A 22358-nucleotide genomic window follows, 5' to 3' on the forward strand; every position below is an offset into this window, starting at 1 on the left:
GCTTTTACCAGGAAAACAATCCAGGTAACTAAATTCTACATCTGGACATTACAAGTTTTCAGACACAAATTTGTTCAGTTTTACAAATGTCAAACAGTGTGCATGTCTTTGAAAAATATAAATGGAAGGACAGCATACTTGATTAGCAGGTTGTTGTCTATCTCACAGAATCCATGTGTATAATACTAAGGCACACTATTTTAAGACAAATTAATCCATTATTATAGACACTAACAAGATTTTTATGTATTCTGTACACTCTCAAAAACGTAATTTATTTCTTCAAGATAGTAAAGCTGGCTGCAGCGCATCTTTAGTAATTGTCAATTGCCTTCAATATTTCTGTAATATGTGGTTGTCCAGGCTAATCAGTTAGTGTGACCCTATGTGTTTTCTTACCAATATAAATAATTCCATTGTAACTAAATCAACAGTTTTTAATAAGCTGTTTTTCCACTTTAGGCCTGAAGAGTGAGGAGGTTATGGACTTCTAGCATTTAATGAAAGAGAAAGCAGATGAAATAAAATGCCCTGCAGAATGCAGAAGACTTGACTTACCAGATCCAATATCACCCTTGCTGTAAGGGTCATTTGCTCAGAAGTGCCTGTTACATACACCATCAAAACCTTAATACTAAAAAATCTAATATCCAGCAGTAAAAGCATGTCTACATAGACATCTTGAACTAAGTAACAAAAAAAAAGGTAACTGTTTTCGTGTTCTTATCCTTACATTCAGTTAAAGAAGAAAAAGGGCCTTTATTTCATGAAAATTGTTTAGTGCCTTAAAAAACCCCCGCATATAAAACTGAAGCAGACAACGTGACTGATTTTTGGCTGCAGAGAGGTCAGAGTTGGCCCCATCTGTATGCAGCCTTTAAATTATTTATTTATAGCAATCCTTAATAATTGATTTATGTACAATCAAAGCTACAGCTGCTACTCAGACCAGTTGGATTCAAGTAAGTATTTTAACCATAAGGGCATAAAAAGTCTTAGATTGCTGCTTTAAGACTATGGTTTATTCCCCAGGTCAGACTGGATCATTTAATCAGATACCTTCACCTATACTGCTGTTGCTTGACATTCCAAAAGCAAACCATGCACCAGCTCCATGAACACACCTCTCTGTAATTAATTCCAAATATTGCTGCTGTGTTCAAACACAATTTGCATGGCAGTGATTTAAAGCAAAAATGAAACAGGAGAAGAGGACACAACCTCAAGTTGCACCTCAAGTTCTTCCTTGCAAGAGCGATTAGATTTTGGAATGAGTTGCCCAGCCCAGGGAGGTGGTGGAGTCAGCGTCCCTGGAAGTGTTAAGCAATGACTGGGTGTGGCTCCCAGTGCCATGGTCTGGTTGATAGGGTGGTGTTGTGTCACAGGCTGTACTCCATGACCTCGGAAGTCTTTTCCAACCTGATTTCGTTACCCTTTCCCTTCCACTTTTGGGTGTTTTTACTATTTAACCTCGATGCTGCCTGGAGTCCCCATTGTGTGGCCCAAGCCTGAAACCCTGGCGCTTGCTCCTGTGCCCAGGCGGATGTCCTCGGCAGGAGCAAACTCAGGCAAACGCTGCCGTACCGCTGAGCGCTGCACTCCGCGCGGCCCCCTGCGCCTCCACACGCACAACCGCGACCCCTACGGGCCTGGGCAGGGCGAGGGGAGGGCACGGGAAGAGAGGACGGCACGGGAAGTGCGAGGAGAGGCCACAGAGGAGGGCGCGGGAAGTGCGAGGGGAGGGCCCGGGAAGAGAGGAGGGCCCGGGCACGGCGGAGGGCGCGGGCGCTGTCGCGCTGTGCGAGCGTCACGAGCAGGGGCGGCGGCGGCGGCGGCGCGGCCGCGCTGCGGGAAGGGCGGGCGGGGTAAAAGGAGCCGGAGCCCCGCGCTCTCGGGTACGTGGGTGGCGGGAGGGACTGCAGGGGCCTCGGCCAGGCCGGCTGGCCTGGTCTGGGGCGGGGCATCGCATCGCCCCCGGGCTGGGGAGAGCCGAGGAAGCCGTCCGTCCATTGTGGGCGGGAGGGGAGAGGCGAGCGGGAGAGCCCATTCCCGAGTGTGCGGGGGGAAGTGGGCAGCGGCGAGAGTGGGTCAGGCCATCCCTGGCTCTTGGAGAAACCCGTCCCGACCGCTCTCACTGCGCTTAATTAATGCTGTCAATGAGTTATTAATTCACCGCAGCGCTGCTGCTGAGGGACCCACAGGTCCAGAGCGTAGCGATGACACGGTCTCCTGTGGAAGTGTGACTGACTTGTGCTCCACGTTTCCTGCAGGATTCAGCGTTCCTGTCCCTCGCCTCCGCCTGGCTGAGCCAGAGCTCTTCGCCACTGCACTTTACAGCCTGGCACCTTGATGGAAACAGATGTTGGTGGTGGTCCGAGGTGACGTATGACCGAGGAGCAGCAGGCCTCCTTTTTTGTTTTGCCACACTGCAGCTGACTTTGGCTGGCCTTGTATGAGGGATTTAAATAGCCTCTCCTCTAACAATCAGTTTTTCTTGAGTTAGAGCCTAAATCGTGATTTTCCAAGGCTTCAGCTTTTAAGGACTGCAAAGGTTTGATGTAATTCTTAAGTGTAGTCTGCCATGCCTTGTCAGAAGATGTTCGGTTGGGAAAATAGGTGTATGACTACAATTATGTATATTATTTTTAGTAAAATAGAAATGATAAGAAATTACTACTACTTCTACTAATAGAAATTACTAGAATCTGAAAAAAAGGATTGATCACAACCTTTGGTATTTCAAGCCTAAAGTTTCAGCTAGAACAATATATACTGTAGAATACATTTTAAGCAGCACACATGGTGAGTTCAGCTTGGGCTTTCTAACAGTTGCCATATTTATGAAGTCTCTAACAGATTGAATTCCAAGCTCTTTTCTTAAAGGACTATGTTCATCTTATATTGTGCCTGTTTTGCAGATATTTGTGGGGGTTAAAATATTTGAACTCCAGCTGAATAAAACAAGGGCTGAAAATTGAAGGATGGCAGCAAATCCTTCAGGACAAGGTAGGTTTTAGTTTAAGTATTCAAGGAAAAAGTGAATTCAAAATATCAGTGAAGTCACCGTAACTGTAAGTTTATTTTTATGGAAAGGTGAAGAAAGGAAAGAGAGTTGGGGCTGAAAGCAGCAGAATGGCAACAGTTCTTCTGGGATGAGGTACACACATATTTAATGGTTAAAAAAGACCACTGATGGCTGGGAAGCTCTTCGTTATTGAGCATAATGTTGTGCTCAGGGTTAGGAAGTAGGTATCATGCCTGTGATACAGTGATCATTTCCTGAAGCTTATTTCAGGCACTTAAAACACTTGGCCTTTAGCATGACTTGCAGCTATTGCACTCAACATCAGAGAACAGCCAGAAATCAAATATGTTCCGTGTCATGTTGGGAACAGCAAGACCCAGGCAGTAATATCTGTCACAGGCAATTGGCCAGGCCTAGGAGAAAAAGCCAGTTAAAACCGTAATGGTAACTGCGATGAAATGTTCCTTTTTACCAGGATGCATCCCCATTGTATCCTTAGAATAATAAAAATCTTAGTAATGGTCCATCTGTCCAGGTAATGCGTGTGCTTTAGAGGAGGCTGAGGGTCTGGAGGTGTCACCCAGTAAATTTGAAGGAGGATCTTAAATCGCCCTCTAGAGGTGTTTTCTGGAAACCTTAGGGGAACTCTGAGGCTTTTCTTGTATGGAGGAGCTGAGGAAAAAGCTTCTCAGGTATGGCTCCTCCTTACTTGGTGATGAGAAATGAATTCTGGGTTCAATTTCCCAGCAAGCAGAGACTTTTTGCAGGTCTGTCTTTGTGTCCTTACCACAAGCAGTCCTGCAAACCTGGTTTTGCTGGAATATACTTCAGGGGATATCATATGACTCGTGTGGGTCCAAACCACAGATTTTATTTGCTACTTGATGAAAAGGAGGTAGTTTCAGGAGTGCTTTTTGAAATTTTGTGTGGTGTTGACAGAGAAGTACTGCAGATTGCAGAGCTGTCTGTTTGGAAATTTTAACTCTGAGTAAGTTTTTGGTACATAATGGTAAATCTTGCTTTTATTCTGTGAATACCAAAATCGGCATCATTGCAAGGAATAGAATGTTGTCATAGAGAGTTAAAAGCTGCTTTTTCTTAAATACGTTGGTTTACTGAGAGATCAGATTTTAGTGCCAGAATACCTTTGCTTCTCTCCCGATTCCAGAGTCTTATAATTTAATAGAGCCTTTTATATTTGAGATATCCTTTACAGACTCATTAAAGGAACCATGCCATTATTATTTGAAAATCGTTTGGATTGAGGAGACAAGAAACACTATCTAAAGTTTAATTACCAAATAAGCCTATATGTAGTCCAACTAGGAAAATTAGAAAGGAGCAGGTAAATATAAACAACAGTTCAGAGTTTCTGTCTTTGCTAGATGCAGTCTGGTAGTGAAAAGGACTGTGGAAAACACTGCATTTTTAGCTTGCCTCTTGGCATATGTATTAGTATTGTTCAAATTAATCTATTCTTTTCACTTGGACAAAAAGAATACAAGTTTACTGAAATGCTCACCTGAAGGGTCATGAATGGTAGCACTTACTCAGGCAGAGCTGTAAGGATGAATTAAGCATTAGCCTTCTACACCCCAGGCAGACTGTGATCGTAACTTTTTGTACCGAATTACTGCTTTTCCTTTGATTTGTATCAGGTATTTTCTTAAGAGTAAATTTGAGTTTTCCATTGATAACAGACTTGGACTATAAAAGTTAAGATTTTTTGGACTAGACTTTTATTCGCTGGCCTCTTAGAAAAGCACTCTTGGTGGTGAGCTGCGTGCGAGTGCAGAAAAACCAAGAAGAATTGAATGAAAAGCCTTATTTCAGTTCATTAGTACCACAGGGAACTGATGGCATTTGCAAGCATTGGAAGATCTTGCTGTATGCTGTGTGTTGTCCACCACATGCACTCACTGACCAGAGTGATACACTTTGAGGGGTGGAAATCAGCTTCTGAATTACAGCAAATACTTCCAGGTGCTCAGAGATACGCTGCTCCTACTGCAGTACTTCACAGTACTTAGGCAACATGCCATTCATCAGGCTGCTCTTGTGAAATTCCTTTGCTTGTGTGCAGCAAGGCCAGAGCCTTGCTGTGTGTAACTGAATTGGCCACTCTGTGTGTGAGCCCTCCTAGAGGAAGCCATCTGACATGAGAGTGATGTTACTGCTCAGGACAGAATTCTCATTTTGGTCCTCAGACGTGGAAAAAGTACAGATCCTGCTTCAGACAGGGCTGAATGTTTCTGAAATTAAGAGTTCTGGTGTGTTGGAAGAAGAAGCTCTTGAAATATGAACAGAATTCTAAGTTTCAGGCTGCAGCAATTCTGAAGTCTCTTTATGTCATAAAAGTTTTTTATGCTTTTCCCTAAAGGTATGTGGGGACATTGACAGAGCACAGTCTAAGCAGCTAGATTTGGCTCTCTGTTCACAGAGTCTGAAAAGGAAGATTGTGCTGTTCTGTGTTCAGTTATGTCATCATCCACGCATTTTGCTCTTCCCCATCTGAGTCTGATCTGTGTGTAAGCATAGTACTTGAGAACTTTGCAGCCATACAGCTATCAGTTACTTATATTCAGCTATGTATGTAGCTCTTTTCTGGAGGCACAGACAAAATACTCATGTATTTTTAAGTAATTCAACTTAATTTACTGAATAACCAGTACACCTTCTGTTTCATTGTCACACAAAGTATATGAAAGCATATCCAGATGTAAATTGTTACTGAGAGTATTTGGCATGCAGCAGACTTTCAGATGATGTTTTGAGATGCCAGTCATCATAAGCAGAAGAGGCCATCAGAATAGAATTACTCCATTTCTTTTGCAAGTGGTGTGTGTTTAATATGGTCTTTAGAGTCTGCTTTTTAAGAGGATGCTGCCTCACTTCATGAATGCTGCCATTTATAGAAACATGCACTTCAGTAAAGAAATTGCTTTGAGTCCTTTCTGAATTGAGCAGGCAGGACAAAATGCAGTGCTTTTCAATGTTCAGAGGTTGGAGCTGGCATACACTTAGAAAATGTTTTCAAAGCTATATCTTGAACACAAAGTAACAGAGGGCTTTTTAGTGCTGTTACACATCTACGGATAAAAGATGCATCTTGGAAAAAAACTTAAATGTGCTGTGAATCTGAAGAAACAAGGAAAGATCAAGGAAACAGATCATGGAGAAAAGATAATCAATGAAAAGCAAAAAATTAAAACAGATAAAGCTAATCCTGTTGCTTGCCCTGCAGAGCTAACTGACATAGGTAAGGGTTAGGGTGGTAGATAAAATGTTGAGATTAGGTTAAAGAGAGAGGCCTTCTGTGAGCTCTTAAAGCTGCCAGTATCACTCAGCAAGGTTTCAGCTTTCTCTGGCTTTCTGCCTTTCATGTGCAGAAAATAGGTGCAAGTAATCTTTCTAGTCCTGCACAAATACAATGCTTGATGTCAGAAACAGAGGTGTCAGAAAGGTTTAAATTTTAAATGTCCTGAATTTGCTACATTAGAGAGTAATCTGAGGATCTAAGTGCTCAGTTTGACATCTGACACTGCCATGATCTAGTTAACTGCCTTGAGTAGATCATTTTGTGTCAGGACTCATGTTAGCAAAGCAGAGAAAAATATTACTGTTCACGCTCAAAATATTAATGCAATTCAACCCAGTGAAGGGAACCTCTGTTAGGAAGTTCCTGTGTTTGAAAATCTGCACTGGTTTTCACAGATGGGAATCTGGTCTGTACTGGGGACGGGTTTTGATTTTTGCATGTCCACATTTCTAGTAGTAGAAAGCAGAACAGACTAATCTGCAGATGAAATATTACTGTTATTTATGATTGAAGTGGGAAACTTCTGTAGGAGTTTTAAATTGGTCTTTATTTTGGGTTCCTCATCAGAGAAGAATCTAAATGAAAGTCTTGTTTATTTATTGCCGGATATGGCTAATTACTTTCTAAGGATGCCAGAATTTCTCTGTAAAATGGATTTCTCATGTTCCACCTCCTTCATTGTTAACCTTTAAATGAGCAGGCTTTGCTTTGCACATTGAAGAAGTTTACCTGCAGGAAGATCACGTTGCTCAGCTGAGGAGTACTAACATGTATATGTTGAATATGCTTCTCCACTTTCTTAAACAGGCTTTTTTTCTCCTTACCAGTAACAAATTCCCTTAGACAAATTACTTTTTCAGCACAGCAGATTGGTGATGGTTACTCTCTGAACTCTAGTGCAAAATACTACTTTAAAAAACCCAACCAACAAACAATCAAACAAAAAACACACCACAAAGCTGTTATTAGAGGTATGAGGAAAGAAAAGATACTCGAGTTTCTTCTGACTACCTCTAGAGTTTCTTCTGCAAGATACTGTAACAAGACTCAAAATAGAAGACAGTCCTGTACTGTTTCTGATCACAGTTTAAAAACAGCATTTAAAATGTCTCAGGCTTTTCTGAATCATACCATCTGTTTCGTGATAAATTTAAGCATATTTAATCTTCATTTTTTTTTAGATCACAAACTTACATTAAAAAGTAGTCTCCTTTTTCTTTCCTTAATCATCATATCTTGTGAATTCCAAGCATGCATTTAAATCTATGCAGTTTATGATAAGCAGGCAGTATCAGTAGGGTGCAGAGTAATAGGTAAAGTATAAAGGTTTTTGGATTAAAATTGTGTAGATTTAGCATACAAACATATGGTTGTTTTAGGTCAGGCCCTCTAAGAGGTGATTCAATCATCATATCCACGCGTTGTTTCCAAAATTTACAAGAAAGTAAAGTCTGGGCTAGCTGCAGCTCAGAGATAATTAAATCCTGGCTTGTTGGCAAGATTTGTCAGGCTTTGTATGTCAGCTCAGTTTTAAGGTTTCAGATTCATTGCAAGCCCAAAGTCTTAAAAAAAAAAAAAGTGATAGTGTACAATATCTGAAGAGCAGAGAAATATCAAAGGCCTGAATCAGTACTCTTTTCAAACAGAGTTTAAGTGGAGCTAATGCTACACAGGAAGGAGAGATTAGCGGGCAGAAAAATTCCAGTTAATTAAATGTAACTGAAAATCTTGTTAACAAATATTGAAATTATTGTGGGTGATCGTACATCCAATACAATATACAATATTGTATACAAATCCAGTACAATATAATCAAAAGACTGTGCTCCTTTCGAGAACTCTTGAGACACTGAAGTTTATGGTGTGTGTATATTAGGCATGGTAGAAGAAAAAAGTGAGAGTTTGATAGCAAGGCAGTACAGATGTTATTTAGAATTGAAAGTTTCTCTCTGGTGATTGTTTCCTTCATTAAGCCATGCAGATGAAAGAAATTCTGGATTATGTAATTGAGCATCAGCACAAGGTCTGTCAAAGAGGATGAACTTGGAGTGCAGCTTCTGAAAATAATAATTTTACCTTGACATGCTTAAGAGTTACCGTGTGTGGCCTTCCTCACAGCTTGTGGGCTACCATGTTTTAGTGCTGTCACTAAGACAGTTTGCAAGGCAGGGGCACAGCACACAGCGACTTCCAGGGGAATCTTGGACTTTTTGTGTGGAAGAAATAAAGGAGAGCTTGACTTTTACTTTTTTTTTTTTTTTTTTTTTTTTTTTTTTCTTTTTTTTTTTTTTTTTTTTTTTTTTTTTCCTTCTTCTTTTTTTGTTTATGATGTTGTCATTGCTTGTTATTTATAGAACAGCAGCAAATAAGAGATTGAAGAAGTGTGCATTTCTGACATGAGGAGTGTCCTTGGTGGCATAGAGGCATGTAAGAGTCAGCTCTGGAGCTTTTGTCCTCAACTGTGCTCTTTGGGCATACTGGGCAACAGCAGGGGCCTGTGCCTCTGGTTTGTTTGAGGGCTGCAGTGAGATCCTTTATCATATGAGTCCTGTGTAGGTGCAGGAGGTTTGCCATGTTTGCATTTAGAAGGCAACTTTAAAAATAGGTGGCAACTATTTTGGGCATTTTTGAAATTCTCTCAAGTCACCCTACTTCCTGACCCCTTCTTTAGTATTCAAGGTTGCTTTGGAAGAATGATGAAAGCAAATGGAGGCCACATTCTTTTATTGTGTACAGACAGTTTAATAGTTTAAATTTGCTTCTCTATTCCAGCATTTGATCATACTTGGAATAAGGGTAGTGTGTATAGGACACATTATATTTAAACTTTTCTTCATAGATTGAATGGAACATGTTTGTATAAACACATGTGCAAGCTTAGTGATTTGCTCATTCTTATCTGTTATATATATAAAATGCTTGTGTTACAGTTTGAGTTCACTGACATGAGAAACTAAGCCCCATGCATATATTGCTCCATTGTTATTGTTGAGTTGAACATTCAGTGACTACTTTTTAAATTTAGAACCTGGTAAGTTTACTTCTTTTTTTTTGGAAGGCAGCTGTCTGAGCATAAACCTTGATTGTAGTTCCAGAGCTGGCTTGGGAAGGGATAGGCTCTAACTTGAGTTAACAGCCTCTGTTTAAAATGTAATAATATGCATGATAGCTTATGGAAGCTATTGCATGCTGGAAAATGAAGTCTGTTTAATAATAGTCTTTTCAAGTGAAGATCAGTCTATTCATCTTAGAGTAATTTTCTACTGGAATTTCTAATTCCACAGGGTTAGAGTTGGGCCACAGAAGTCAAATAAATATCTCTAATATTTTTCTGTCATTCTCACCAGGTTTCCAGAATAAAAATAGGGTTGCAATCCTGGCAGAACTAGACAAGGAGAAGAGAAAGTTACTTATGCAAAACCAGTCTTCCACAAATCACCCTGGAGCCAGGTATTTTATGTTCTTAGACCTGTTGGGACATCACTGATTGCATCAAGGAAAAAAAAAAAAGCCGAACAGCTAGTGAGCTGTAAATGTATATAAATACTTAACAGAAGTGTTTTCTGACCATCTTTAATGCCAAGGCAGAGAGACATTGCTCTTTAGAAACATATTAGTATTTAAAGTGGTTCACATAGCATGAATTTTGGCTTCTATCATTTCCATTTGAGAATGAGAGAAGCATATGTGCTTACTCAAGTGTATTAAATTCTACCATAAAGAAAAATCAGGAAGCAGACACTGAGAAAACCTTTCATTATTAAGCTGAAATGCTCTGGGGAATGGAAGTAGCAGACCATTAGGTTCAGGATTCTGTGTGCTTAGAGAAGAGCAATTACAGCAGGAGTGAGTTATTCTTGAACTCCCTATGTGCAAGACAAACAGTGTATGTTATAGCAGATAATCCTGTAAAAGATGCTGTGTTGTAGGGATGATTCTGCACCATAAAGTGTAATAGTCTAATCTGAGTTGAAGGGTGTTTCTGGATGTCTCCCATACAAGACAAGAAGATTAGAGTTTTGTCATAAATCAGTAACTAGAAAATCACACAATAATTTATATGGAGAAATTAACATCCTTAAACTTTGGGGTTAAGTGAGTGCAGTGCCACGTTCTAGACACCGTGTAACACGCAACACCTGTACGAGAGACAAATACTCTGACTACAGTCTGAGTGCTGCCCCTGTCTTTTCTTCTGAGAGATTCCACGGCACTTTCAATTCCTTCATAATGTCAAAAAATATGCAGAATACTTGAAATTTCCTGATGTAGACTTCTGAGTGAGGTAAGAAGTTACTATTAATAACTTTATGTGGTTATTACTGAGCAAAATTATTGGAAAGAAAATCAGAATATCATACTGTTACATACAGCTCCTGGCAACAGTGTTTCAGTGCTTCATTGTAAGTCTGACAGAGCTTCAGGTAGTGCTTGTTTACTCTCTTTTTTTCTTTAAGGAAATACAACACTGTATTCTAGTGAGCAGAATTAGAATTTTCTAGTTTTGAAGGTGGACATGGGTGGAACGTACAATGCAGCAGTCAGACTCTCTGCTTTGGTGTGATTTTTTTGGTGTGATTTTTCTGATGTGTGACTTTTGAGAACCTGACAGTTTTTTGATGTTGTGCCAAAGGTCTTGGACCACAGAATTGTCAGAATTGAGACCATAAAATTGTGCAAACTTGACCAGAAGACCTTGATGTACCTAAAGCACAGCAGGGACAGCATAAGGGTGAATGGGTTAATTGATTTCTGGACTTGGCACATGAAAATCCTGGATCCAAGAACAGGAGACCTCTTTTGAAAAATGTCAGCTTATGGTGGAGCCTTAAGCTTATGTACAGAAATCATATTGAAAAGTTAGAGAGTACAGATTACAAATTGCAAATTAAATACCCCCAAAATCACTGAAAATACTGTGTTTTAAATAAACTGAGTAGTACTCTTCTCCAGCAGTGAAACTTATCTTAATACTTGCCATAAGCAAAATTTTTTCTGAATTGTTTAGCTTTTCTTATGCATTTAGGCATAGATTTGGCTGTGCATCTTTTCATGAGCATGGTTGCTTCTCAGAAACTGAGTTACTAAATCAGCAGTTGACATTGAAACTGCTGGTAAAATTCAGTTGATGAATTTGCTTGGAATCCTTGCATTTGTACTTCTTTCTCTGTTATTGGTAAGAGCAGGATTTTCAGCAGCAGTCTCCAGTGACAGTTTCAGAGGTAGGTGAGAATTGTCTTGTGATTCAGTTCTAATGGCAACCATCACCTGATTTCCATGTATCTTTATATATAGAGTTGGTGGTGCTTTTTGTCTTCTTTTTGGTTTAATAAGGCAGACAAGTCCTAAGGTATAAAAGACAAGAAAAAACATCAGTAAATTTTAATTTGAAGCCTTATGCTGCAGTGAGATACGCTAAATCAGTTTTAGGTACTCCAGGCTGTTACCAAAGGATCATTATTTCAGTTAACATCAGTAGGAAGCTCCTGTATCATAGGTAGTGAGCTGCTTCCCCACCACCGAAGACCTGTTGTTGTACTGAAGTCTGCAGAGCTCTTGTTAGTGCTCCTGTTTGTCACAGTTGTTTAGAACAGTCACTCAGTGACTGAGTAGTGGTGAAAGCACAAAGCTGCTGTAGAAGTTCCTTGCATTGTCTAACACTGCACCCCAGTGGTTTCATTGACTTCAGTGGGACTCTACCCATGGGCAAAATCCGCAATAGGCTTCAGGTTTAGTTTGGCAGGAATTGTTTATGATGGCTCAAATTGTACAGCTGTGGTCACTCCATCTACTCTTTTTTTTTTCTCTTATATTTACAGATAGTAATTCCAAATAGTAACTGACAATTGTCAAGCTGTGAGTGAAATGAGAGCTCAGGAAGTCATCGTATCCATGGCTAGAATGGCAAGAAAACATGTTTTGGCTGTGGTCTGTGTCATACCATCTTGTTCTTTCTTGCAGCATTGCACTTGCAAGATCACCTCTGAATAAGGATTTCCGTGATCATGCTGAGCAACAGCACATTGCAGCACAGCAGAAGGCTGCACTGCAGGTGAGCTGATAAAGAGTTCAGTTTGGCTCTGTTTTAGATGTGCATCCCTTCAGAGAGCAGCCCTGCTCCTAGAGATATTGAAAAGCCCCTTTTAGAGATTAGGTATCTCTCATTTCTGTATTTGTCAAAGTGAAGTCTCATTTGTTATGATGAAGCATGTCCTTTGGTGTGGAGAGCTCCAGCCAGCCCCACAGCCATGTCGTTGTGTCTCTGTTGAACTCCCCCCAGTTTGTGTCTCAGACTGAGCTCAGATGGCTCCCCTTGGCCTGCTGGCCATGCTGTTGCTGGTGCAGTTCACTCTGCCAGTTATCCTTGATCACTCCAAGGTCACACTTAAAAGCTCAGGCTGAATTTGAGATCCAGGAGGGCTCTTCCCTAGTGGTGGAGGGGGGGAATGTGCAGAACATCTAACTTGCTGGCCTTTGAACCGGGAAGGGGTATGTAGGATTTCAGAAAGGTGTTCCAGAGCCATACAACAGCTGCCTCCCTCAGGTGAGCAATGAGTATCACATCACATGAGCAGAATCCTGGTGTCCCGTGTTTGGGATGGTGTCTGGTGGCACTCTGTGTAGCAGCTGTCATAAACCAAGAATTGCAAGCTGGTTATGGAAGGGAGTGGAAGTGGCAACATGGGGTCTAGGCAAAGAAAAGCAATCAGTTGATTTGCACCACCTCCATGGGGTTGGCTGAAAAGAGCAGAAGAGAATGTCCAAATTAATTGCTTTGATGGGCCCTATTCTGATGTAGCTGATCTAAAATGCTGGGTTTGAATTTGACTATCAGAATTAAGGAGCAAACCGGGAGAAATAAATAATTAATGCTGCAGAAGCCATGAAGTTTTAAATCATGTCAGTGCTGCAGGGAGAGATGCTTTAACAAATGCTTTTCTCTTTCCAGCACGCACATGCACACTCCTCAGGATACTTCATAACTCAAGACTCTGCATTTGGAAATCTTATTCTTCCTGTCTTACCTCGACTTGAGGCAGAATGAGGAATGTTGTTTGCCTCAGAAATTCAAGATCGATTTTTGTCCATAGCAAGAGCTGTTTGACCTTTTAATTTCTTTATGTATCTTAAGACCTACTTTTTTTCTGGGTTCTTGGAGATGCCATTCAGGAGTGTGAGCTCTAGTGATGGGGAAATAGTGTTGAAAATTTTTTATCCTGTATTTCTGTTCCTCTGTTGGGTCAAAGTCAAATGCAAGACTTTTCTTGGAGTTTGAAGTGCACAGGGTTTGCTATTCCCTGTTTCAGTGCTTCCTTTAAATAAATGTCCAAACCAGAGTTACCAAAAGATGCACAATCTGACAGCATTTGTGTTTCTTTTTATTATGTACAGGTATGATTTTTGTAATGAATAATGCAAATTATTTCTGTCCATCAAAACAGACACGAATTTGTCAAATGCATCAGCCAGTCTTCCTCTCCCACCCTCTCCTATGCAGAAACATTTCTACTGTACTGTTTTTACCATTGTAGCATCATCTGGTCTTAAGTCCTTAGTTACAGTGTGCCTGCCTCTTACCTTGCTTTGTGAAATGTGAAAATGAATTAAAGTGGGAAAAAAGTAAATGTTTCTGACAGTCTTTTTTATGGACAAAATATCAAAACTTCTCTGGACATCTCAGATGGAAAGTGTTGTCTGCAAAGACAATTCCATTTAAAAGGTCATTTTTCTAGTTATGCATTTTTCAAGACTCAGTGTGTTTTATTTTTGTTCACTTTTTTCCTTGGTGTTTTTATCTGTGGTAAACAATTCCAGCTTCCTGCTGGAAGAAAATCTATTGATATTAAGGTAAATTGTTTTGGGACTGTGATTGTGCTACCAGGATAAAGTATCTTAGAGTGAAAAATAGTCCTTACTTAGACTTTCTTATATCTCCACAGCTTTGCTTATGCAGTTATGCTATGACACTGATTGCAGTGCCTATGGAGGCAAGTTTTAGAAAACAGAAAAGAACAGGAAAACTTATGTGAGAATGATAAATCAGAAAGCATCTGTTAAACTGGTGCCCATTTGAAACAGCTCTGTCCTTTGCAGAAACTCAGCTGTCCCTAAGTTTCCAGGGTTGTAGTTGGCATTTCCTTAAGGACATCTGGGGTATTCTGTTTCTATATGCAGGGGATTGCCTGAACCCAATAAGCACTACTGAACTATCTATTCATATTTTACTGTTAATATTAATGTAGTAATCATGAATACAGAACAATTACCAAGAGATGGGTGCAGGTATAAGGAAAATGCCACTGCTTTCATATACCTCAGCTGAAAATAGACCTTTGTAGAAACCGGAGCATACTGAAACATTTTCAGAAAGGAGAATCTTCTGGACCCAGCCTGGTAGAGCTTAAAGATGTGCAATTTTAACAACTATTCATACCATATGCTTTTTTTTTCTGGGTTCTGATGTGATGAGTCATGGGAATGATGATGGTTTTTGTGGGCACTGGGAAAGAAGTCACTTCTATTTTCTGTGGTTGGCTCTGTGTAACTTTTTAATTACCAATTATGAAATTACCATATGAAATTGTCCTGTCTATTTGTTATTCTGCAGTGTGAGCTGCACATCTTATTAGATGCTTTGAAGAAAAAGATGTGCAAATCTCAGTGTAAAAGAGACAGCTATGGATCTGTCCAACCTGGAAACATACAGAGGCAAAGATGTTAAAGCAGATGCAGCAGAAAGCATGGATTTTATATTTGAGTTGAATGAACATTAAAGGAGCTCTGTGCCACATATTTGAACTATAGAATCTTTCAGTATCATCATACAGACTGCAAATGATCCAGGCAGTGCAACAGTAATCATCTTTCTCCCTTGGTAAGTTATGGTTGCTCCACTGAAGGAGTTAACACTTGTTGGCTGGGTTATTTTCACCTTGGGTATTGAAAGACCTGCTTTTGTAATTTCAGGGCCTGAGCTCAAGAATGAGGAATGGCAGGTGGGGGAATGAATGCAGCTGTTGTGATATTTTAAAGTTATAATGTCTCAAATTATTCTTTGCAATTGTGAGGGTCTTGGTGATATATGTAGATAGGATTAACTGTCAAATACACAAATTACATATATGGAAGCGCCTATCTTAAAATGACAGACTCAAGCAATTACTGTCAGATGGATCAGTTTTTCTTGCCACTCTTTCTTTCCTCGTATTAGCAATATTGGATACATTAATCTATCCCTATGCAGTAACTTCAGCAAAACCCCTTCTCTTGGAACCACATGTTCAAATTCAAATTATTACCAGTTAGAATACATGTGAACCAGGAAGTATCTGGGATGTGTTGCTTCTAGCAGTAACCACTAAGTTGATCACATGAAAACTGAAGGCTTGTAATACAGTGCTGGACTGTGTACCTCAACACACGTGACTCACTTAATTTTATTTAATTTGCTACAGTAGAAATTGGCCTTTCCACTCACCACAGGTTGGTGTAGTGTCTGTGTCAGAGCTGAATGGTGGGGTGGAAGCAGCTCATAGACTGGGCTAAAGCACCATGAGATCAGATTTTCTAAGTGATGGCAGAGTTGTAATCTCTCAAGAAGAGATGAGGTAAAGGGATCAAAGATGTACTGAAGCACTAAAAGAATTGAACCACAGCTTGTTTCTTAGCTCTGTCATCTTTTTCTTCCACTAGACAAGTTTTCAAATCTTTGTTTTCCAAAGTCACCCACCATTTCCCCACCACAATAGCCACTGCAAAATGCTCTGGTTTAACTCAAGAAGCTTGGCCTGTAAAACCATGTGTGATTTCCTACCATAGTGGTTTTACTCTCCTTTTTCCTTAGTATTTTCACTATGCTGAACTCCTAGAAGTGCTGGTATGAAACTGATCAATAATACTTTTGTTGTATTGGACTTTACAACATAACACAAAATACTCAGTGAAACAAAATAGTGGAAAGAAATTACAGCCCCTTGTGCATCTTACCTAGATCTTCCTAATTGCTTTGATGTGCTCAATTAGTTAAAATGATAAATGCTGGTTTTGCCTTCATGTACTTTCAGCAGTGTTCAAGTGAGCCAGTAATTTTCTAGTCCTGTGGACGCAGCTGGGTAGCATTGTTCATGGCAAGGATCCTTGTCTGAGGTACACACTTTAGATGGCTCTAGGCTTTTATTAAGTCACTTTTGTGATTTAAAGGCTAGAGGTCACTTACCATCTTGCTGCATAGCAGAGAAGTTAGTGCTCCAACCCAAGCCTTGAAGAAATGCATGAAGAGGCTAGGCTTTTCCCAGCCTCTTCAGAGAAGAGGAAAGTGTCAATTGTCCACCAGTTTACAGGGAACATGAGCTTGAACTGATGGAGGGAAATGCAGACAATGGCATCTTAAGAGTGCACAGCTTTTATAGCTTCTCTTACAGAATCTGCAGTGTTGTAGGGGGAGAGCACAAGGGCTGAAGGAGGGAATGAGCCTGAAACAGTGTGGTTCTGCGATCACAGACATGAGCAGGCAGTGACTATCTCAGTGCATCCTCTTAAGCATTATGGTAGCTAATTCATTCAAAATCAGGAGAATGGCTGAGAAAGCAACTGGATGATTCCTGATGATCAAATTCATGGCAGTGACAATTCCTTCTGGCAGATCAGCTCAAATAGCAAACCTTGAAGGACACTCAGTCAGTCCTTCTGCTGAAACCAAAGCTGATTCCCATGTTACGGATACGTGAATCCTTAGGGAAAAGTTAACAGAAGACAGCTGTTCTGCTGGATGGCTCTGTGCACAGACACCTCTGAAGGAGGAGGTGGAGAATGAGGGAGAGATTGTCTGACACTCAGCTGGAAAAGTCCACCTGGCCAGAGCTCTGTGTGCCTGATTTACATTTTGCTAACACACAGGGAAAATTCTACAGAACCTGCCAGTAACACCCTTGTGTCCGGAAAGCCTGGTAATCAGTGTGTTTTGAAACACTTTTGGAGGGCTAAAATACAGAGCTTTCTGTGGTGAATGGTAACTTTGACAACTAATCAGTGAAGTAGTTTTCACATGCTGTTAGGTTAATAGCTTGCTCAGTGAGTTTCTGGATTTATTGGAAGCACAGAGCGTGACCCAGGTATTTTACAAAGACAATACCATCCTGTTTCCTAGTTCTTCCTCTTCATAGAAGGAACCAAATTATAAATGTGTCTGGGAAAATGATCTTTACATTCCTTCCTTGAATACACGTTTTTTAGAGAGAAAGTTTAATGGATTAAATAGAGAAGGCTTGATTATTTTGGTGAGACTTTATGAAAAATTACATTAAACTACTGGTGAGGAAATTATTTTCCTCAGCTATTGCACTCTGCCAGGTTCATTCAGGTATTGAATTATGCAAGGTGGTGACCTTGTTCTCAATCTGCTTTCTTTTTCTGCCTCTAATGTGGATACTTTGGTGTCAGTAGATGCTTCTTTTTTCATGAAGATTTTGCAGATAGGGTCTGAAAGTTGTTCAGAATATACCTGGAAAGTACAAATCACAAGCTTACATGCGTTACCTTCACTATGCATGTACATTACACATATTAGCATGTTATACAACTGGGTGGTGGTACATAAGCTTCAGTAGTAAGTTCATTGTAAAAAATATGTTTAGATTTACAGGCACCTTTACATCTTCACAGTCCTTTTTAGTGTGTTACTTGAATCCTCACATGAGGCAAACTAGATTACTGTTACCTTCATTTTTGCAGATGAAGAAAAATGCTAAGGGGTTCCAATGCCTGCAGCTGCACAGAAAGCCGATGGACTTGTCAGGATTAGCTCCTGGTTAGTCAGCTAGTGTGAGGCGTCATGTGGAGAGTACTGCTCTGCATCCCACACCATCAGCTCTTTCATCACCCCCTACTAGAAGACACAGGGCTCTTTGCTTTTTGGTTTGTCCTTGCTTTCATTAATAGCTAGTGCTTTAGCTTTGGTTTGGTTTTCTCTATCAGATGGCGAAGACAACAAAGTTTGGGCCTTTTATGTTTAAAATTTTCAGTAGGAGAGGTGGAAACCGAAAGAGAGCAATGTTATATCCTGTGCGTTTGGAAAGAGCTTTCTTTCTTGTGCTTTGTTCTTTGCAACAGTGACCAGATAAAGTTGCCCATTGTGCTGGGGGTTTAGCCATCACTGCATGTCCTAAGTAGAGATATGTTAGAGCATCTCTCTGCCTGGATGACTGTAGATTTTCTCCATCTGTCAGTCAGTGGCCACTTGTGGAAGTGGGAATGGCCAGATGTGGGCCCAAGCCAAAGCTGCTGTCTTGGTATTTCTCTGCCAGCAAGACTGCACGGCTGGCTGACAACTGGGATGGGTCAGAAGGACTGAGTGCTTACAGCCTTCCAGGAAGAGACACACCAAGAGTCTTGTGTTCTCAAACTCTGCCCAGCAGAGGGCTTGTTTGTCCAGAGCAAGCAAAACACTGTGCATTGGCATGTGTAGGACTGGCTGCCTTGCCAGCACCCTTGGTAGTCTCTGCAAGGGGGGGTTTATGTCCCATCTAAATGAAGGGTGGGTTTGAAACTACTCCATTCTAAGCACAGCCTGCTTCCCTGGACTTTGAGGTTTGCAGAGGCTGACTTTTCCCTCTGAGCTGGGCCTGTGTATATGTCCCAGTCTTCCTCTCACTCACAGATTGGTTTTGTCAGATTCAGACCTAATCACTTTCAATTTAATACCTTGAACTGGTCAGTTTGCTCTGTCAGCAAACATGCCTGCTTAACCTGTCTGTTTGGATAGACCACTTTTTTTGATGGATTTGCTCATCACCTGACACAGCAGTGTCCTGACATAAGACAGGCTCCTAAGCACAGGAAGTCATTAATAGGCACAAATAACTGCTCATTCAGCCTTTGCTACTGATCTTCCTTTCAGCTAAGCATTGATAGAGCAACTACAAAAAATAAATTATTTCCATTTATAGTCATGGAAATGCTCCCCCATGCTCCTTTGTACTTTATTCCAGTGATAAACTCAGAGGCAGGGTTTCAGAGATGTCAGTATGATGTCTTGATCCCTGCAGTACATAAGAAGAAGTTGTGCATCCAGCAGCACTCACCAGTTTTCTGGTGATGCGGATATATGTTAAGGATAGCTGGTGATATTCAACCAAGAGTGGAAAGTCTAAAACCTAATTGCTTCCCTCAGCATGGCTGAAGACAACTCAGTACAGCAGCAGAGCTCTTAGGCAGACAGGAAACATTGTGATTCTTGTTTCTGTGTTTATTACTTTTTAGTATTTCCACACTAATGCAGTCTGTGATTCTAGCTGGCCTGTTTATTATACCCTTTTGGTCCTTTGTAAGTCTTGTCAGCAATTTTGTAAGATTTTCTGTGGTTACCCCTGTCAGTTACCATTTTTTTCCACTGCTAGACACATTCATTTCTCTCAGTTACACTGTGTTGCTTCTCCAGGTCCACTTCTTCCCTCCCTCCCATTAGTGTTCCATCCTTGAAATATCCCTTACCTGAGCTACTTGGTTATGCCACAACAAGTGTGCTTTAATGAAGCTCTATTTCAGTGCTAAACAACATGCAATTGCATTTTTTGACAGATGCAAGCAAGACTAGAATCAGAAAGTTACTTTTGGGAACCCTCAGAGTATGTTCAGCTGAGAAAGCTGAACATTATTGGATAGCGCAGCATCACCCTGAAGTGCTCGGATTCATTGATGAGGAAGTTGGGGGTTTTTTGCAGCACTTAAACAGCTCTATCTATTATTATTGAAGAGTGACAGTGAAGATTGTGAAGAGCGTAACAAGCTGAGTCAAATGAAATGCTGGCTGATTCCAGCCTGAGCAGAAGCCTGATGACATGAGTGAGGGATGCTGTCTGATTTTGGCGAAAACTAGGTAAGCAACAGCAGCACCTGATAGAGTGCACATTGAGCCATCTCAGTCCAGAGCTCTCTAAGGGCACAGGTTAAGGCGAGGGGCTGTAAGGCTCCTCTGCTTTAACCCACAGAGATCGCCTGCATCTCACATGTGCCATTTTGCCACATCCTCAGGCTCCAACCCAGTGGAAGGCAATTGATTGGCACAGTCCTCCCGGAAACTTACTTTTGCCACCGGGCTGTAAGGGTCAGAAAAAGAGGGTAGAGCAGATGGGTGATGACTGGAAAAAGGTTTCTTTTGTGGGCCATGGGGCTGCAAGATGAGTTGCCAGTGCTGTCTTGGAACATGGGTTTGAGCTGTGCATGTGGGAGCACCTCAGTCCTTTTGGCTCTGGAGAGTTCTTATTCTCTGCTCCTGTGAGACAGCCTCACAGTCCAGCTCAGTGCTGGGAAGTGCAGATGTCACCTTAAATACAAGATGATAATTAGACCCCAGTGAGGCTTTAGTTCTCACTTTCCAAGGGATGCCTTGGGACTTCAAAATAGTATAACCCTGTGCTGGTGCTTCTCAGACCATCTGAGAAGGTAACCAGAAACCCCAGAGGTAAGAGTTTACCACCGAGGAGCAGTCTGTGTGCTGCTCTGTCCAGGCCTGGCATGTGTCCTGACCTCCATAGCACAGGAAAGTGCCTGGATTTATGCTTGCAAAGGCTGTGCTCTCAATCTGACTGGAGCTCCTTCCCTTGGGATGAAGGGTGAAAAAACAATTGGAACCCAAGCTGACCCATGGTTTCACACGGGCCAGATGAGAGCCTGACCCTCAAGATACTAAGGTTGGTTTTGTCCAAACCAGTGAATTCAATGTTTGTCTAAAGAGGATCAGTTCCAAAGAAGGAGGTTGAGAAAGATGTGTCAGGAAAATAACTGTTCTGTGCTAGTGAATATTTTTATGCATGGTCAGGACAAGCATAATGCCAAACTGTTCGAGGCTTCATCTCTCAGTGGTTCACACCCAGATAGAATTTATACAGGACTTTTCCCTCACTCAGAGGACATAAATCTCCATCAGACAGCAATTCACTGCCTCCCAGTTCTGTGATGTGTGTTCGGTATGCATTGTGCATTCCCTATAAATATGCCATTATAGGTTCATGTAGATACGTCACTGAAGACTTCTTGCTTGTTTTTGATACAGCAATGAAAGCCAGTGCTGGGTCTCCTTCCTCCTCCCTGACTCTTATCTATGTTTTTCGTTTCTGTCAGCTATTTCCTACAATATTGGTTTCAAGTGGCAGGAGATCTACCTATGGGATTTCCTAATGCATACACTATAGTGAAAATTACAGGCTTCTCTTTGACAATCAAATTGATTTCAGAAATATCCCCATAAGTAATATTTAGAGAAAGTAACAAAATACACTTTGCAGATCCCTATACATATGACAGCTTTTCAAAACCAAGACCATTTTCATGAAGAACAAATCAAAACACTGAATCACAGCTAGGGTTCTTACTGGTCTGACATATAATGCATTATTTACCAGCAAGTGTTAGCTTTCCTGCATCTCATAATTCACTTAATGGGTGGGAATTGTGTCCTTAATTATTTTGCATTTAGGGACTGGACTTGGAATTGAAAAAAATTCTAAACTCAGATGAAGGAGTAATGATCTTACTGATTCCAGCTGAGTTACAGATTCCAGTTGCAAGTATATCTGTTGAAATATTTTCCTCTCATTAGTAGTCAGATGATGATCAACAATTTTGCCATAGTGTTCTGCTTTATTCTGACATGGCAGGGGAGAGGTGTTATACAGAACTAGAACAATCAGTTTCTGTATAGTGGGCATGGTAAACCTCACCAATCCTCTCACAGCACTGCAATAGGGTAGATAAAAACCCAGTCGTATCTTTCCATTAGAACAGAAGCTGATTGCATCATCAAATATTGCTCCCCAGCTCGGTGCTAAGTCTTCTAGGGTGTCTTTCTTTGTGACTTAAAGGCTTGTCACAACTCCAGCTGAAATGAAGTTTTCCTCTCAAGAGAAGGTGGACCAAGCCATAGCTGTAGAAATTCAAGGCAATTATTTTTATACCTAATCACCAATTTTTGAAAAATTGGGTGTCAGACCAAGAATTTGACTTCTGATCTATGTCAGA

At 40.8% G+C, this 22358-nt stretch overlaps 1 protein-coding gene across 1 annotated transcript; it reads left to right on the forward strand.

The window, feature by feature from the left end:
• Positions 1–1735: 1735 nt before the first annotated feature.
• Positions 1736–13969, forward strand: LOC121363731 (INTS3 and NABP interacting protein). The gene is made up of 6 exons (XM_041486347.1): positions 1736–1895; positions 2271–2378; positions 2919–3006; positions 9692–9794; positions 12306–12396; positions 13294–13969. Exons 3-6 carry the CDS (start codon positions 2982–2984, stop codon positions 13387–13389), a joined length of 315 nt encoding a protein of 104 aa, XP_041342281.1. The 5' UTR covers positions 1736–1895; positions 2271–2378; positions 2919–2981; the 3' UTR covers positions 13390–13969.
• The last annotated feature ends 8389 nt before the right edge of the window (positions 13970–22358 follow it).

The sequence above is a fragment of the Pyrgilauda ruficollis genome, unplaced genomic scaffold (genome assembly GCF_017590135.1).
Source record: "Pyrgilauda ruficollis isolate IOZ18807 unplaced genomic scaffold, ASM1759013v1 scaffold75, whole genome shotgun sequence".
Classification (NCBI taxonomy): Eukaryota; Metazoa; Chordata; class Aves; order Passeriformes; family Passeridae; genus Pyrgilauda; species Pyrgilauda ruficollis.